The sequence below is a fragment of the Martes martes genome (genome assembly GCF_963455335.1).
Source record: "Martes martes genome assembly, chromosome: 2".
Classification (NCBI taxonomy): Eukaryota; Metazoa; Chordata; class Mammalia; order Carnivora; family Mustelidae; genus Martes; species Martes martes.
Window position 1 is genome coordinate 150306055 of NC_137889.1, and position 17846 is coordinate 150323900.

At 44.3% G+C, this 17846-nt stretch overlaps 1 protein-coding gene across 3 annotated transcripts in view; it reads left to right on the forward strand.

Annotated features, from left to right (window-relative positions):
• CC2D2A (coiled-coil and C2 domain containing 2A) overlaps positions 1–17846 on the forward strand; it is a 135208-nt gene that overhangs the window by 53941 nt on the left and 63421 nt on the right. For all 3 annotated transcript variants that reach the window (XM_080795297.1, XM_080795298.1, XM_080795299.1), the window contains 5 exons: positions 299–405; positions 5798–5938; positions 8959–9115; positions 9677–9915; positions 12885–13062. In XM_080795297.1, coding sequence (XP_080651423.1) covers positions 299–405; positions 5798–5938; positions 8959–9115; positions 9677–9915; positions 12885–13062 — 822 coding nt within the window. The remainder of the gene's footprint in view (positions 1–298; positions 406–5797; positions 5939–8958; positions 9116–9676; positions 9916–12884; positions 13063–17846) is intronic.

Consider the following 17846-nt stretch of genomic DNA (forward strand, 5'->3'; position numbering starts at 1 on the left):
CCTTATTTCTGAGACACACATAAAAGCAACATGTGTCATGAGCAATGTAATTATCTGGGCTACAGAACAGGGAAGGACATACCCTGTCCTTTGTCATTCCTTTTCTTTTTTAAGAGTAGAAGAAAGAGCTCTCTGTCAGAGTTCATTGAGGTTAAAGTGTGGGAAGAGCTGGATGCTTGAACATCCATTCACAGCTTTGCTGGCATCATTTTGCCCTGGCAAGGTGGGTGGTTCAAGGCACATAATTTGCAGTAGGTGGTAGTCTCTAACTTAAAACCTGTATCCATATTTTTTTAAGCTTCAAGCTCTAAGAAATGCAGTTCAGACAGGACTGAATCCAGCAAAGCCTCATAAATCTCTTGATACAACCCAAAAAGCCATCAATGAGTATAAATCTGAAATTCGGTGAGTAAAGTCTGTAATTGTAACTTCTACTTTTTTTGTTCCTGTTAGATGTATCCTCATTGAAAGCTTTTTTTCAGTTTTTCCAAATGCGCTGAATACATGAGAAATTAAGCCAAACGAAGTACTGAGGTAGATCCATCCTTTTAACACCAAATTTGAAGTCCAAGAAAAGAACGAGTATGTAAGATATTGTAACTTACTCTGCTCCTATAAACAAACGTTGTGACAGCCACCACTTTATTTTTTTTTAAAGATTTTATTTATTTATTTGACATAGTGAGAAGAGAGAGAGCACAAGCAGGGGGAGTGGGAGAGGGAGAAGCAGACTCCCCACTGAGCAGGGAGCCTGATGTGGGGCTCGATCCTAGGACCCCGGGACCATGACCTGAGCTGAAGGCAGACGCTTAACCGACTGAGTCACCCAGGCGCCCCTACAGACCCCAGTTTAGAGGGCATCCTGACCATAGGCTAGCAAAATGGAAAATGTCTGTAAGCTGGGACCCAGAAAATTCTGTTTCCGGTGTGTGTACTCTAAGAGCTACAAGCATGTGTGCACATGGAGACGTTTAGTGTGTAAGGAATTCACAGCATCATTTACAAAATTGAGGAGGCGCTGGGAATGACCCCATACCAGAATGACCACATCTGATAGTCTTACACTGAACATCTGTAGCACAGTTAAACTGACTGAATTAGATCTGCGCGTACAAATATGGAGAAAGGAATGTTGAATGAGAACATCCAGGTGTAAGAGGTTACTTGCCGTGTGAGACAGCTCATGAACCCTAAAGAATACCCAGCACAGGGGCACCTGGGTGGCTCAGTTGGTTGGGCGACTGCCTTCAGCTCAGGTCATGACCCCACAGTCCCGGGATCAAGTCCCGCATCGGGCTCCCAGCTCCATGGGGAGTCTGCTTCTCCCTCTGACCTTCTCCCCTCTCATGGCCTCTCACTCTCTCTCTCTCAAATAAATAAAATCTTTAAAAAAAAAAAAAAAGAATACCCAACACAACGCTTGTCTGTTGTAGGTACACACGTGTGTGGTACAGATGGAAAAGGCGCACATGCCAGTTCCAGGGAGGGAGAGAAAGGAATGTAATCCAAGAGGTCTTCAAATGCAGCTATAACATTTGAGACATGACCAAAAGCCCTGAGTAAATGTGACCAAATGTGTACAAGTGTCCTAATGATTTATGACATGGACTTCTCTATTTCTTAGACTTTTTCATAATTAAAATTCAGAAGTTAAAACCCTGATTGTTGCCAAACAATAAGGAAATAACCTAATATAGATGGTATCCTCTGGAATCCCATCCCTCGGGGGAAATCGTGGTAGCAGATTGTTGCTAGTTCTTCCACATGTGTAGTCACCTATGTGTGTGAACACTCACGCTTATATACACAGATGCATTCATGTGTATATATTTATTTAAGGAATCATATTGCATTTACAATCTCACAACTGGCTTTTCTATGTAAAATACCTCTCAAACCTTTGCCTTTTATACTATATCTAGTTCTGCATCATTATTTATTTTTAAAGGGTTTTTTTCAGATTTGATTTATTTATTTGACACAGAGAGAGAGAGATCACAAGTAGGCAGAGAGACAGGCAAAGAGAGAGGGGAAAGCAGGCTCCCTGCTGAGCGGAGAACCCGATGCGGGGCTCGATCCCAGAACCCTAGGATCAGGACTTGAGCTGAAGGCAGAGGCCCAACCCACTGAGTCATCCAGGGGCCCTAAAGATTTATTTATTTTAGAGAGAGAGCATTTGCACAGGTGTGCGCCCACAAGCACGGGGCTGGGGGGTGCAGAGAGAGAGAATCGAAAGCAAACTCCCTGCTGAGCGTGAAGCCTGACCTGGGGCTCAGTCCCAAGACCCTGAGATCATGACCTGAGTCCACACTCTGAGTCAGATGCTTAGCCAACTGCACCACCAAGGCACCCCTGTATCATTATTCAAAGGCTGACATTATAGAGATGTGATGTTCCCTGTTGATAGGCGTTTGTATTATTCCTATTTTTTTTATTATAGAAACTGCACACTAATTGACATTCTTGTGTGCATGCGTATTCCCACAGAATGAATTCTTAGAACAGGAATTTATAAATCAAGGACTTTCAATATATATTTTTCTTTTTACAGTCTAGCCTGGAGTTGGAAATTCCTCCAGCAAAGTGGAAATTAGCAATGTTGAGATACTATCACTGTAAAAGTATGAAGAGTATGTTTTAAAAGGAAAATTCTTATTTAGTCTTAAAAAAAAAAAAGCCCACAATGCAGCCTCCTTGTGAAAATAATTTTTGCTTAAGCATACATTGGGTAAGAAAAATGATAGAAAGCTGTCCTGAATACAGTAGTGGTTTTATAGGACTCGTATTTATTCATCAGTATTTGAGAACTAGCAGAATTTTGTGAGAGATGGACAGACCATGCAGGGGGGCCCTGCGGACCCCCCGGACCCCCAGACCCAGGGCAGTCTTTCCGCTGCCGCTGGAGATGAACGCCTCTGTGATCCAGCATTTCTGGCCCAGTAAGAGAGTGGGTTCTAGCCCTTTCCTGACATTTCACTATTGTTCAAACAAATCTAAGCAGATGGCCTGCTCCTGGCTCTCCCCTCATGCGGGCCCTGGCTGCCGCTGACCAGCGTCCCTGGGAGGCCCCACTGGCTATGCAGAGGGTCCCTGGCAGGTGCAGCTCACCTCGGCCCCAGCACTTCAGTCATTCTCCATCTTACCTTCTGTAAATGGCCTCCTGACCTCATCGCTTGTCCCCTGAACTGGAACCAGCCCTAAAGGGAAGGCAGCGTGGGTGTTCGTGCAAGATAGGGAAGCACTGCATTTAACTCTTTCTACTGGGTCTTCGCCCTCAGACCTACTCAGACTTGAACAAATAAAAATATGACTCTAGATCCCCATCCGGCTGCCACTTTCTATTTTCCTTCACACCCAAACTTGTGGAAAACACTAGCTTTCTTGCAGCTCTACTCCCTCGCCTCCCGTTCACTCAAACCCATCCTCACTGCCCCCCCCACCTTTCCTTGGAGGCTGATCTTGCCACAGGCCCTGGGCGCCTCCGCCTTGCTAAGCCCCTCCTGCTACCTGGCCTCTTGACCATGAGAGGTCTTGTCACCAGAGAGGCCTGGTATGACATATTTCTTCCCTTCCCCTCCCTACGCCACCCTGTCTTGGATGTCTGCACCCCTCTCCTGCCCCTGTCCTTCCCACTGTCCTTTATCTACTTACTCTCCTCTGCCCAGCTCCCAAAGGTTCAGAGTTCCTCACAAGTGTTTCTTCTTGTTTTCGTTATTAATCTGCGTTTCCTCCTGACATTTGAATCCAGTCCTGTGGTTGGAAAGATCATCCAGAAGCCAGTGGCTCCCAGAATTTCACCTCTGGCTTGAAACTCCGTTCCACACTCTGGACTCCATCTGTACCAGGTTTCAAAAAGGGTTACCTGATTCCTTGAACAAAACTGCCTTTTCCTTTCCTCTAGAGCCCTGACTGTGATTTGTCATTAAATATTCTTCCATGATGCTTTCTTCTTTAGCTCAGATGTCAAATTTTTCTTGCCAGGGGTTCTTTTTCAGCATTTCTGAGAAACTATTTTGTCAGGTACTAAAAAAGCAAGTAGAAAGTATATCAGGAAGCCTTAAGGTGTCACGTAACTCAGTAAAATAATATTACATTGAAGTTTTTCAAAAGGAGGCAAAGGAGGCAGCTTAAGAGAAGAATAGGCCACTTGATAATGACAGCTAACATTTGTGGGTCACTTACCGGATGTCAGGCACGGTTCTCGTATTAACTCTTACTCCTCTCAACAGCCCTATGGAGTGCATTCCATTAGCACCCTGAGTTCACAGATGAGGCTTGGAGAAGTTAAGTTGTTTGCCCGAGGCCAGCAAAACCTACAGAGTCTGATTCCAACCTCTGTGCCTTCAAACACATGCCTTACTGATTTTCAAGAAGAACATTTTGGGGGTGCCTGGGTGGCTCCGACGGTTAAGCACCTGACTTCAGTTCAGGTCAAGAACTCAAGGTCCTGAAATCTAGCCCCTCCCTGGGCTCCCTGCTCAGCGGGGAGTCTGCCTCTCCCTCTGCCCCTCCCCTCTGCTTGTGTGCCCTCACTCTCTCTCAGATAAATAAATAAAATCTTAAAAAAAAAAAAAAAGAAGAAGAAGATGATGATGAAGGAGAATGTTTCTTAATTCATTGCTTTCTTGCTTCTGTGCGGTCTTCAGAGAGTCTCGAATCTTGGCCATCCAGTCGCTAACCGGCTGTCATCTCCTACCATCCTCCTTTTCTGGAGCCGGCAGCTAAATGATTAGAAACCTAGGCCTCTGTACCACCTCCACAGCTGAGTCATCACAAGTACACCCTCCAGGCTCGGACCTTCCTTCTGGAGGTCAGAAGATGCTAATTAATGAGACCCTGCCTCCGTGGTTTCCAAGGGCACTCTCTTAGGCAAATCTCACATTGTATGTCGTCATTTGTCTGTGTGTCTGATTCCTGAGCTAAATGGTAAATTCCTTGAGGACAAAGACACCCCCAATCTCCTAGACATTTCTGAATCATCTGGAGAAACACCTGGTGCTTGTTCAAGAAAAGAAAAATTGTCTAATTAAGTAATTAATAGCATAATAGAGTACATTTGGGTTCTGGATTTGACTCTCATTCGTAAGAGGGCTTAAAGTAAGGCATTAAATAATTCCCAGACACTTTAAATAATGGAAATAAACATGAAAGCGTTTCCAACAATCACCAACCATTTGGTGCCTCTTCAAAGCAACCCGAAATATTGTTAATCTGGTTAGAAAACTCTCCTCGGCAGGCAGTGACATTACCTCATCTCCTAAATGTAGAACTTGTGATTTGTGTTAACAGAGACAGACTTCAGTATGTTTGTTGTTAACTAGGACAACAACGTACTTCCCTAAGTGTATAATAGTTTAGTCCATGAGAATTGAGTTTACTGGGCTTCTTATTTTTACAATTTCAAAGATGGCTGTTTGCCTAAGGGTACATAGTATTAATAAGAACTTTAGAAGGTAACTTAGTTTAATTGAAGTCAGATTCACCTAGGGAAAACAAAACCAAATAACCTCTTGAAACACATTGGCCTCTTATTGTCTTCAAATTTCCATTCATATCGTTGGATTTCCAGCACTTAAGAAGTATCATAGGTATCAAGTTAAATATACTATGCTATAGTTATTATAGTTTATTATATATAGTTATTATAGTTATTAGTTTCTTCTTTCTATTTGCAAACCATCTAAATAACTTTTTGTAAATTTTTTAGTATCTTCTTTTTTATTGATATGTTAGTCACTATACATCATTAGTTTTTGATGTGTATAAATAATAATAATAATAATATTCTGTCTTTTAGGCAAACAAGAAAACTACGCGACACTGAACAAGAAAAAGATCGAACATTGCTTAAAACCATCATAAAAGTTTGGAAGGAGATGAAATCCCTTCGAGAATTTCAGAGGTTTACGAATACACCCTTGAAACTTGTTCTGAGAAAGTACGCTTTTTTCAAAAGTTGTTTTATTGGGATATATATGCATAGAGAAAATGCATAAAACATGGATACGGCTTAAAAAATAATTATGAATAAATAATTAACAAGTAATAATGCATAAAACATGGATACGGCTTAAAAATAATTATGAATAAATAATTAACAAGTAATAACGACTAAGAAAACAAATAAATAATGATGTAACCACTCCCCAGGTTAAGAAATGGGGCATTACCAGTGCCTGGGGACATTACCAGCCCCCATGTTCCTAACCCCAGCTACTTCCCTCTCCCTCCCAGAAGTAACCATTTCCCACATTTTTATGATCAGCGTGTCCTTGTTTCCTTGTTCCCATCTGTGTGTAATTCCTAAGAAAAGATAGTTTAATATCCCCTGTATGTGACCTATCTACAGTCTTTAGTGTTTCTTCACAACTATGTGAGAACCATTTACTTAATATCACATAGTTCGCTGGAGTTTATATATTTTCTTTGTTTATAATGCTTCATTATATGAATACAACAAAATTTGCCCATTTCACTGTTGACAGACATTTGAGTTGCTTCTGTTTCTCAGCTTACAGACAGCACTTCTGTAGGGATCCTTCAGCATGTGTTTTAAGGTACATGCATCTAAGCTTTCCCCAAAATACACCTGGAAGTAACATCGTTGTGTCTTAGGGGATGCGCTTCTTTGCTACCCACATGCCGAGGCCAGACACTTTTCTGGAGTGGTTGTGCCCACCTGTACTCTGGCCAGTGTTCCTGTGGATCCCAATCACCCAAACCGTCCATGTCCCCTGCTGTTGTCAAACATTACACTTTGCTTGACCTGATTTTTCCATTCAAGAATTGGCCATTTGGACTTCCTCTGTCTGTTCAAGGCTTCTGTTGAATTTTGGACTGAATTGGTTGTCTTTGTTTCCTTTTCATAGTTGGTGGGAGTTCTGTGTATGTCCTGGACAGGGGCCTTTGTTGATGATGTGCGGATACCCTCTGTAGTTGCCTCTTACTTCCTCTTGCTGCTTTTTGAGGACAGAAATTCTTAATTTTAAGCAGATAAGATATGTTCATCTTTCTGTTTATGATCGGTGCTTTCTGCTGCTGCTTTAGAAATACTTCCCCTGAGTCAAGTTGATGTTCTACTCTATTGTCTCTATAATCTTTATAGTTTTGTCTTCCTCATTCATCTTTGGTCCGTTTGGAATTGATCTTTGTGTACGGTGTGGAGAAAGTATGCTTGGATAACATTTATGCTCCGTAATTCTCTAGACTTTGATACATGACTAAGAGGACAGTTATCACAATAAAACCATATTCTGTATATTAAGTAAAGAGCATCTCTGCTGCTGGTGTTCCCAGTTGTTTCTGAGTAAGTGTTGTACCATACATCGACAAGAAAAGTAACAAATGTGGGCAGTTATTGGATACTTTGCTTTGAAGACAGCCCTGTTTCAGCCAAAAATAGCTGTGGATTGTAATTTTCTTTCAGGGTTGTAATTTTCATGAGGCTCAGAAAACATCCTACAGTTCCCAGGACAAACACAGGATCATGCTTTCTGAAAGGACCAGGTTGCCATTGGATCTCTGATCCCAAATAGAGCACCCGCCATTCAGTATCTGCTCAGTTAATATTAGCTGAAGAAAAACAAATTCATACAATCTGTCCCAAAGAAACCACGGTGTCTTCCAGAAATTCCAGTGTTTCAGCTTCCGAATTCCATCTCCCAGACTACCTCTCCTTCCCAGAAGCAGAACATAAATATTTCCCTGCTTTCTCTTTCCTCCTTCCTTCAGTTTAGAATAAACTAAACTTTATAGGAAATTTGCCCTTAAGGTCACCTGTAGGTGACACTTTTTGTGATCCTTAACTCCCCTTCTTTCCATAAGTAGCTGCCTCCTAAATTCTTTTGGAGTGCCCTTCTCCACACTCTCGATTCACCTAGCCACCTTACGACAGCATAAATTCTTCCCTGAAAAAGTCATTGAATTTTCACTAGTTTATGTATGCCTCTGAATAACAGGGAGCAAAGCGAGTGGGTCTCTATATATCGAAGATGGAGCATAATTTCTGAGTCAGATTTCTACAATGTTTATAAATTTCCAGTGCTACTTTGTTTCCAAAGTGAGGTCTTCAGTAGTATCCTGGAGCGCTGAGTCTGTGCCCTAGGGAAATGCTAATGGCTAAACCACCAGGCCCCACGTGAATGTAAGCAAATCTGTGTCAGCCTCAGACACCTGAGTAAGTTTATCCAAAAGGAATAGGAACTTTAGGAGTAGAACCTGAAGGCCTGGCGGCAGTGATCAAGTAAGCCTGGGCAATGAGCTACAATGTTGGGCTGGGGACGAGGAAGGAGGTGTTGGGTGTGGCGTGCCTGCCACCGCTTTCCAGAAGAATCACGAGCTGTTTCACATACCACGTTTATTTAATCTCGGTGTGGCTAGGGCCACAGCACCTTTTAGGGCAGGAGATCTCACAGGACTAATGTCCTACCAAGCACACTGCAGGAAACACTGCTTTGGGCTGGTCAGAGCTCCTGATAAAGTGTCAGCAGAATCATCAAAGAAAAACTCAAATTGCCAATCCAAAGTCAGACTAGTAGTTTCAGGGGCTCAGAAGCAACATAATGAAGAGGTTCCTCAGAGACTTGAAGCACTAGTAACTGCGATGACCCACTACCCCTCCTGGCCTGGAATCTATAGGGACCGTGTCTGTATGCTGTCTGCGTCACTTAGCCCAGGGGGGCATCGTTGCTTAGCCATAAATAGCAATCTATAGCTCATAGTTCAGCTCTTCCACTCGCCAGCTGTGTGTCCTTGGGCAAGTTCCTTCATCTCTCTGTGCCCTGGTCTCCTTGCATGTAAAGTGCAGATGATCGTAGTTTCGGCCTCCCAGGGTTGAGGGCTAACTGGTGCAAAGCTGTCAGACGAGGACCTGTCAAGCTCCATACAGGTGTTTGCTGTTATTACTACTCTGTTACTTAATGTCAAGAGATAATGAAGCTACTGTAAATTCTTTTAAAGGGAAAAAGTTGACCAGGAAGCAGACGAAGAAGCATATGAGGCAGAAATTCAAGCTGAGATAAGTGAGTTGTTGGAAGAGCGCAGGGAAGAGTATGAACAGAAGATGGAGGCATACAGAGCCGAGTACCAGCAGTGGAAAGCCTGGAAGAAAGCCCAGGTTTGTCAAGCCCCTCGGCCTTGAGCAGGGCTGACCTTGGGGACAGGAGGGGTCTGGGAGGCCGCCCCTGAGGCTGGAGGAGGGAAACTGGACAGGCTGACTGGGGCCTCTGCTGGCTCTGTTCTGTCTCCCGTGGAAGGCAGGGCATTGATGCTTCTGGGCTTCCCTTTGTACACATAACCCTGCAATATTGACTCCAGGCACAGTAAGTAACAGATCAGGGTGACCTGCCATAGCTCTGCCCACAAGCCTTACTTTACTTTCAAGATGTATCCTTGACCTTTAGAACCATATTAATGATCACCAGAACAGCTAACCTTTTTAAGCTCTTTCGAGGTCCCAGGCATTACCTCAGTTCAGCAGCCCTGGGAGAGCTTCCTGTGATCGTTACCATTCTGTAGATGAGCAAACAGGCATAGAGAGGTCACGCGGCTGCCGGAGGACACACAGCGGCTTGAGGCAGAGCTGGGTGGGCGTCCGGGTCTATCTGGTTCTGAAGACTGTGGTCGTAAGCAAAATTGCAAAATGTCTGCTTGATATAGATTGCCTTCTGTCCAACAGAGGGCCAAGAAGAAGAAAAAAAAGCAAGCTGTTGAAGAGCATCCCGACGAGGGCTTGGAGGAGCCGTATCCCGGGGAGGAGCCTGTGAAGCCAGTCCCCCCGGAGCCCACCGATCAGGCGCTGGTAGAGCAACAGGTGAGGGAGAGGGCAGCCCAGAGCAGGAGAAGGCCCGGGGAGCCCACGCTGGTGCCGGAGCTGAGCCTGGCGGGGAGCATCACTCCCAACGAGCAGTGTCCCAGGTGAGTAGATGGCCCCTGTCTGGCCCATATGATCAGGAGAATCCTGAGCTCTGTAAGTCTTTCTCAGATGGAACTACATGAACGCATAGGTATTTGTCCATATTTTGATGATTTCCCACAGTTCCCCTACCTCGGGCATCCCGATGGACCACTCAGGAGCACGCTGAGGGAAGTCGCCTAGGGCAGGTGGTATCTGCATGGCTTTTGATTTGGAGACTTTGTCTGTAACCTGGGGAGTCTTCTGTCCACTGGTAGCTTGTTCTCTGCTCCTGGGCACAGACATGCAGGTCTGTCCTTGACTCTTGTCTCCAGCTGCCCCGGGGGGCTAGCTTCTCTCTTTGAAGGTCCCCAGAGAGCCTCCCAGAGGAACTACGGATAGCCCCTGTAGCCATCTGAAGCATATTCTCCAGCTTTGATAGAAATATACTTCTAGGGGCCCCTGGGTAGCTCGGCTGATTAAGCGTCGTCGGACTCTTGATTTAGGCTCAGGGTTGTGAGACCGAGCCCTATGTTAGGCTCTGTGCTGGGCCTGGAGCCTACCTAAGATTCTGTCTCTCCTTCTGCCCCTCCTATCCTACGTGTGCTTTCTCTCTTTCTGTCTTGCTCTCGGAAAAAAAGAAATACATTTCTAGTCATTCATATGATGCCTAAGAGAGAAACAGTCAGAAGCGTCACCTTATACACATACATCTGTACATATAATAAATTTGGTCACCCTCAGAGATAATTAGGTTGTGGGGATTCATTAGAATGTCCATGTAAGACTTCCTACAGCCTCCTTAGTTTCAAACTTCTGTTAATGTACCAATAATATATTTTTTAATTATGGCTTTCTATATCTGTTCTCCCAACTTCATAGCATTCAGATGCTACATATATATAAACTATTCCCCAGTACTGAATTAGCTATTTTAAAGCCACAAATAGCATGCCATATTTTAAAAAACATGAACATCCAAAATATGTGATTACACAGTGGGGTTTTATTTTTTTTATTACATGTCTTTTGTTTTCTTTTTTAAAAGATTTTATTTATTCATTTGAGAGAGACAGACAAGGAGAGCACAAGCAGGGGGAGCAGCAGGCAGAGGGAGAGGGAGAAGCAGACTCCCAGCTGAGGTAGGAGCCCAATGCGGAGCTTGATCCCAGGACCTGGAGATCATGACCTGAGCCGAAGACAGACCCTTAGCCATCTGAGCCACCCAGGCACCTGTGATTACATGTTTTTTTAAAGGGAAAATTTGCACTAGTTTTGGCAGTCTTTTGTCATGAGTCTCATTTTGACTGAGAATATATAATTCAGTCTTGAATTTCCTGGTTTCTCACTGGGATTTGGGATTATAACCTAGGTTACCCGAAACCAGTGATCATGATTGACACTTCTCATCAGGCCATCACTTAAGGGGGACCATGCGGGTGGGGGGGGGTCTTAGTTCTGTTTGTAGCAGGTTACTGGGAAGAAACCATAATATAACTCTTAAGTCAAGTCTTCAGGTGTCTTGAATTATTCTTGAAATTTGGTGTTAAACTCCTTTATAGAAAAAAAATGTTGAAGTCATTGGAGGAATTCTATATCTGGGATGGGCCTAAATTACAGAGATATAAAGAGTTAAAACTACCACCGAATTTAATGGGTACAAAATTTCTATTTGGGATGCTGAAAACATTCCTGAGAAGGTTGGTGGGATGGATGCATAACATTGTGAATGTATTTAATGCCACTGAATAGTCCACTTAAAAATAGGTAAAATTGTGTTATGTTGTGTATATCTCACTGAAATTTATTTTTTTAATTTTTTTAGAGTATTTTTTATTTGTTTGAGAGAGAAAGAGAAAGAGAATGAGCAGGGGGTAGAGCAGGGGGTAGGTCAGAGGGAGAAGCAGATTCCCAGCTGAGCCAGGAGCCCAATGCGGGGCTTGATCCCAGGACACTAGGATCATGACCTGAGCTGAATTCAGACACGTAAGCAACTGAGCCACCCAAGCACCCCTGTCTCACTGCAGTTTAGAAAAAAAGACTTCACACCAGAATGTGCTTTGGATTTTCATTTTTCTAAACGTTCCCTGTTCTTACCGAACTTGAGTTGCTATTGACTTAACCAATGACTGTCACTCTGGGTGGGTATTTCTGAAAATATACACGATAAAATTAAAAACTACTCTTGGGGGTTTCAATTTTTTTTAACTTCCTGGCTAAAAGAATGATATGCTGGCCGGGATACCTTTTTTTGGAATCCAAGTGGCCTTTAAAGAAAAAAGAAACCGTTCTTAAGCCTCTGCATCCAGTGAATACTCATCGTTGGAAAGTGTTAACAAAAAAAAAAAAAAAAAAAAAACTGGAATCTTGGAAAAGTGGATTTGACCTGTTACAATATGCTATTACATTTTTAGGATTAAAAATCCCCCCCCAAATATACATTATTACTCTCCCTTATGAATTGGATTCACCGTACTTACAAGGACTATGATCAGAGGGGGCGAAGAACCATGAGAGACTGTGGATCCTGAGGAACAAACTGAGGGTTTTGAAGGGTAGGGGCTGGCGGGTGGGTGAGCCTGGTGGTGGGTATTAAGGAGGGCACGTATTGCATGGAGCACTGGGTGTGGTGCATAAACAGGGTATCTTGGAACACTGAAAAAATAAAATTAAATTTAAAAAATACTTAAAGCTTTGGGGTGCAAACATGAGGCTTCTTTAAAACAATTAAGGACACCGTAACAGAGTGAATGATGCTTAGACTGCAGTTCCCCGGTCCCTGCTGGACTCTGGAGCGCACATTTCTTAGTCCATATTGCAATTTGTTCTATGAAGTTCCTCGAGACCCGTGGCTGTCTTGGCGGGACAAGAGCTCCAGTGACTGGCGGAGTCATCTCCAGTGTATCTTGTTCTGTGCAGTGCCCATTTGTCAGACACTCCAGTTTTCCCTAGTAAACTACTAACCCCATCTATGATCGGTCTCACTTTGCAGGGTGGAGGTCTTGCGAAGGGAGGATGTCAAGAGGCGCTCGATATATATAAAAGTGATCTTCAACGACAAGGAAGTGTCCAGGACCGACAGTCGGCCACTCGGGGCAGACTTCCGAGTTCACTTTGGACAGATTTTCAATTTGCAAATATTCAACTGGCCAGAGAGTTTAACATTGCAGGTATGCATTTCAATTATAGTCATTATCCCAAGCATTTTTTGGTGATCACGGGTAGGAGATGGTTTTAAGACTTATTTATTTTAGCCAAAAAGAGAGAAAGAGAGTTCACAAGCAGTGGGGAGGGGCAGAGGGAGACAGAGAGGGGAAGCAGACTTCTCGCTAAGCAGGGAGCCCAACGTGAGGCTCGATCTCACTACCCTGAGATCATGACCTGAGCCAAAACCAAGAGTCAGGCGTTCAACTGACTGAGCCACCCCGGTGCTCCAGGTATAAGGTGGTTTTAAATCATCCATTGGCAACGCTGGTGTCCTGATAGATTTTCAAGGTGAACAGAAGGTCAGCCGCCTCCTGGGCACATCTGTCCTTATGGTCTTGGCAGAAGGGGATCTGTTTCCTCCTCACCCTCTGAAAATGCTGGCCACGGTGCTCCAGGGCGTGCCTCGAGTTGGGGAAAGGGAATGAGAGGTGGGAGTCCCTGGCTTTTTCAGTAGTTCAGTATTGCTGTCTACCTGGATCCTAGCATGATAGACCCAGAAATCAATACCACCATAATCACAGGTGGCTATGATGGGGTGGCTACAGATTACAGGATCTCCCCAAAATAAGTATCACCAATGCTCTAAATCCCACCATTAGCAAGGCATCTATTTGTTCCTGTTTAAGTTTCCTGGGACTGCACCAATTACACTGTTCAACTGGCTAAAACAACAGATAGTTATTCTTATATAGCTCTGGAGGCTCTGAGGTCTGAAGTCTAGGGGGGCTGTGCTCCCCCCAAAAGCACTAGCAGAGAATCCTTCCTGGCCTCTTCTGCTTCTGGTGGCCCTTGGCATCCCTTAGCTATAGTGTCACTCCAATCTCCTCCAACTTTATTTGGTCATCTCCCTATCTCTGTGTGTCCTTTTTTGTCTCTTACAAAGACATTCTCACTGGATTAGAGTCAACCATCATCCAGTGTCAGCTTATCTCGATGTTTAACTAATTAAGTCTATAAAGAGCTTATTTCAAAAAAAAAAAGAATAAGGTCACATTCGGTGGTTCCAGGTAGACAGCAATTTTTGGAGGACACTATTTAATCCACAACAGTGTCCAAGCTTGCTGTTTGAATCCTCTCCTAGGATGCTAACAGAATTCTCTTTTATGATAGTAATAGGCCTGTTGACTAGGGTTGCAAATATCTGGCACACATGCCTTTGCCATCCACCACCCATGTAGTCCACATCCACCATTTATGCACAGATTTCTCATTCCCATCCACCACCCTCGCAAGATGACTATTTATCATGTCTTCCAAACATAGAACTTCAGAATCCTTCTTAACACTGTACTCGAGGCAGCCACTACGTATCTGCAGGGAAAATTACAGCTGTATCATTATTAAAATATTTAGGGGTACACAGGTGCCTCAGTTGGTTGAGCATCTGCCTTTGACTCAGGTCATGATCCCAGGGTCCTGGGATCGAGGCCCTCGTTGGGGTCCCTGCTAGACAGGGAGTCTGCTTGTCCCTCTCCTTCTGCCCCTCTACCTGCTTATGCTCTTTCTCTCTCTCAAATAAATAAATAAAATCTTAAAAAAAAATAAGATAAATAAATTAAAATATTTAAATACTTCTGTACTGGATTCCCCAAATGCCACCCTGGCCCACTTCCAAGATCCCCTGGACCTTCCCACAACGGGCCAGTTAAAGGGTGTGTGGACACGGCTAATGCCTCCAGGAACTTGTTCTCATGTATGGCTGACATCTCTTCTGATTGGTTAGCACTTGGCTGTGAATATTCTCTGACACTTTGAACATCAACCATTACCTAGATCTCAGTAATTAAAAGCCTATTAAAACTGGTCGAGGAGGGGCACCTGGGGGGCTTAGTCAGTTGAGCGTCCGACTCTTGATTTAAAACCCTAATGTTTAAAAAAAATAATAATAAATAAAATAAAACCCTAATGTTTAAGAAAGTGCCTATGGATACTGGAACTTGGGAAAAAATAGAACTTATTTTGCTGCTACCTTGAAAGTTTACTGTGGGCGGGAGGAGAAGGCAAGGACATTTTTGTTGACATGAAACATGGTATTTGAAAGGGGGTCGGATTTGGAGTTTTGGTGGAAAACTGAGCTTTCCTAAAGCTTGAAAATTCCCTTTCTGGAGATCATCTGTGGGAAAATAATCTCTGTAAGTTTCTACTTGCTTCCCCCTTGGTTTACAATGCTGTGTGGATACCAAGGGTGAAATTGAGGTGATGCTGTCTGAAGGCGAGGCAGTGGAGTCACCCAGAGTCACGTGCCACCCTGCGCTGGGAGGTGAGCTAGAGCCGTCTGCACTCTTGGGTGTCAGGTTCATGCCCCCTCTCCCACCCACCTCTTCCGGGCCCCAGCTGACTGCCTGCACCACACTGAGGGCTCCTCTTCCTCTGTCCCCTTAGCAAAGCCACGCTGGGGGGCTCTGGGATCGTAGGGACTGGGTTGCATCTCATCACCACTCCCTGTGCAATGTACCATTATTTGCATCACTGAGCTACCATGCACTGTGGATCCAAAGACAATCCCATTTCAGATATGCTGAGATTTTAAAAATCTGTTACTCTCTGTACCACGAAGACCTGATTAAGAGGGACCTTTCTGTCCAGGGAGTCTGTGAGCGAGGAACTGGGGGAGGGGGGAGGCCGTGCCCTTCCGTTTGGATGACCAGGGGCTTTGGATGGTTTAGAATCTGAATGGATAAGGGTTGTACCCCACTGGTCCCAAAGCCCCAAATTTTCGCCACTTTCTACATGATCCCTCCTGCCACGGCCCTGAACTCCTGTGGCTTTAGTGACAGTTTAAAGAAAGACTTACTGTGCATGAAAAACTGTCTAAATTAAGAATAAACCTTGATGGAGAGGCACCTGGGTGGCTCAGTCGGTTAAGCATCTTCAGCTCAGGTCGTGATCCCGGGTCCTGGGATGGAGCCTGCATCAGGCTCCCTGCTCAGTGGGGAGTCTACTTCTCCCTCGCCTCCCCGATCCTATGTGCTCTCTCTCTCACTATCTCTCACTCTCAAATAATTAAATAAAAAATCTTAAAAAAAAAAAAAAGAGGAAGAAGAAAACTTGATGGAGAAAGTACATAAACACAGACCCCAGAAGCCAGCTTGATGCTGTGCTGTCACCTTCCCTGAATAACAAGGGGTTGCTGGAGGTCTGGAGGTCCCTCCCATACTAGGTCCACAGAATGGTTAAGTGTTCAGTTATTTGGAGTTTGCCCCCTCGTTAGAGATCTGTCCTTGACTCATCCCCCCATTCCTCCCTGCTGAGGAAAAGCTGACATGAGGAGACCAATACTGAGGGGACGAAGCAGATAGAGGAGTGGAGTGAAGCAAGGGAGAGCAGCAGACAACCATGTGCGACAACATGGCCAGTAGTAGGAGAGGGAGTCCCGGTAGGGGACGCCCCACTGAGGAGAACACAGAAGACAGGAGAGAAGATCCCTCCACCTACAGGCAGGTGCCTCTAAGAGCTCAGACCCCCTGGAAGCCTGTGAGAGTTTCTCTTCTAGGCAGCCCTACATTTTCTGATTTTTCCATAGAAGGAAAAACATCCTCCACCTTCCATGATCACCAATATTTTACTTCACATATATTCTGAAATAGAAGGGCAGTCTCCTAACCTCTCTCCTATTTGCTATCTTGGATATTAGCTTGCTTGGATATTGCAATCAAAACAATTTTTTTAAGTAATATGGAAAAAGTAATTCTCCAAAATATGATGAAATAAATCTTTTAACTAAACAAGCAAACTTTGCTTCTCGAATACCAAGAATGTATTCACAGGCAATTAGCTTGGCCCTAAGAGCTGAACCATGTAATCTTTTAAATATTACAAATTAAAAGAGCCTTGGTTACATTCTTAGGCTATCTATAGAGATTTGATAAGGGATTCAATCACATATCATAATGGCTCAATGGCATAATTTTTATGATTGAGGAGTAGTTACAGATGAAATTAATTTAAGGGCTATTGTATTTCAACTTTCTAGGAATAGAACTACGCCATTTGGGAATTTTCCACATAATTGCAAGTGTGGGATTAGAGAAGGTTCAAGAATTACTGGCAGCTTTAAGATGGTGAGAAAAATCGCCTTAAACGCAACTGTTTATACCAGCGTTATAAAATCCCTAACTTTAGAGCCCAGTGTACTTCAGAAGGATTTCCGAGATTCTCAAAACAGTAATGCATCATTTGGCGACCCAACAAACGCGCCATCCCTGGTTGCAGCTTGAGCGCCAACTGAGTGTCTAATCCTGAGCCAGGCGTTCAGGGGAGAACTGGAAGCCCCAGGCCAGGGGGGTCCCCATGGCGCTGCCTTCAGGGAGCTTTAAATCCTGCTGGGAGAGGAGAGAGCTCCAGAGAAAGAGTACTTGGCTTTGTGCGGATGTCAAGGACCCTTGATGGGAACAATGTTAATTGCAGGGTTTGATTCCTCGCATGTTTTAAACCCTAAGGCTGAACCCAGGCTTGAGAAAGGAATGCGTGGGCGGTCCCGTGAAGCAGGAGATGAGGCCAGAGCGGGCACAAATAGCCAGCAGTGAGGGGATGGGATGGGATGGGGCCCAGCACGGGAAGCAGGCAGAAGGAATTAATTGGAACAACACTGGGACCCGAAAAAAGGGACGGACAGCACTTCACAAAGGCTGGACCTGTGAAGGTATAAAGGAGTCGAACCACGCCTGGTCCCAAGGGGAGAAAGAGGCTGGACTTTTCTCGGGACAGGGGAGTAGGAGCAGGCCCAGAATCCCTCCAGAAAGGTCCT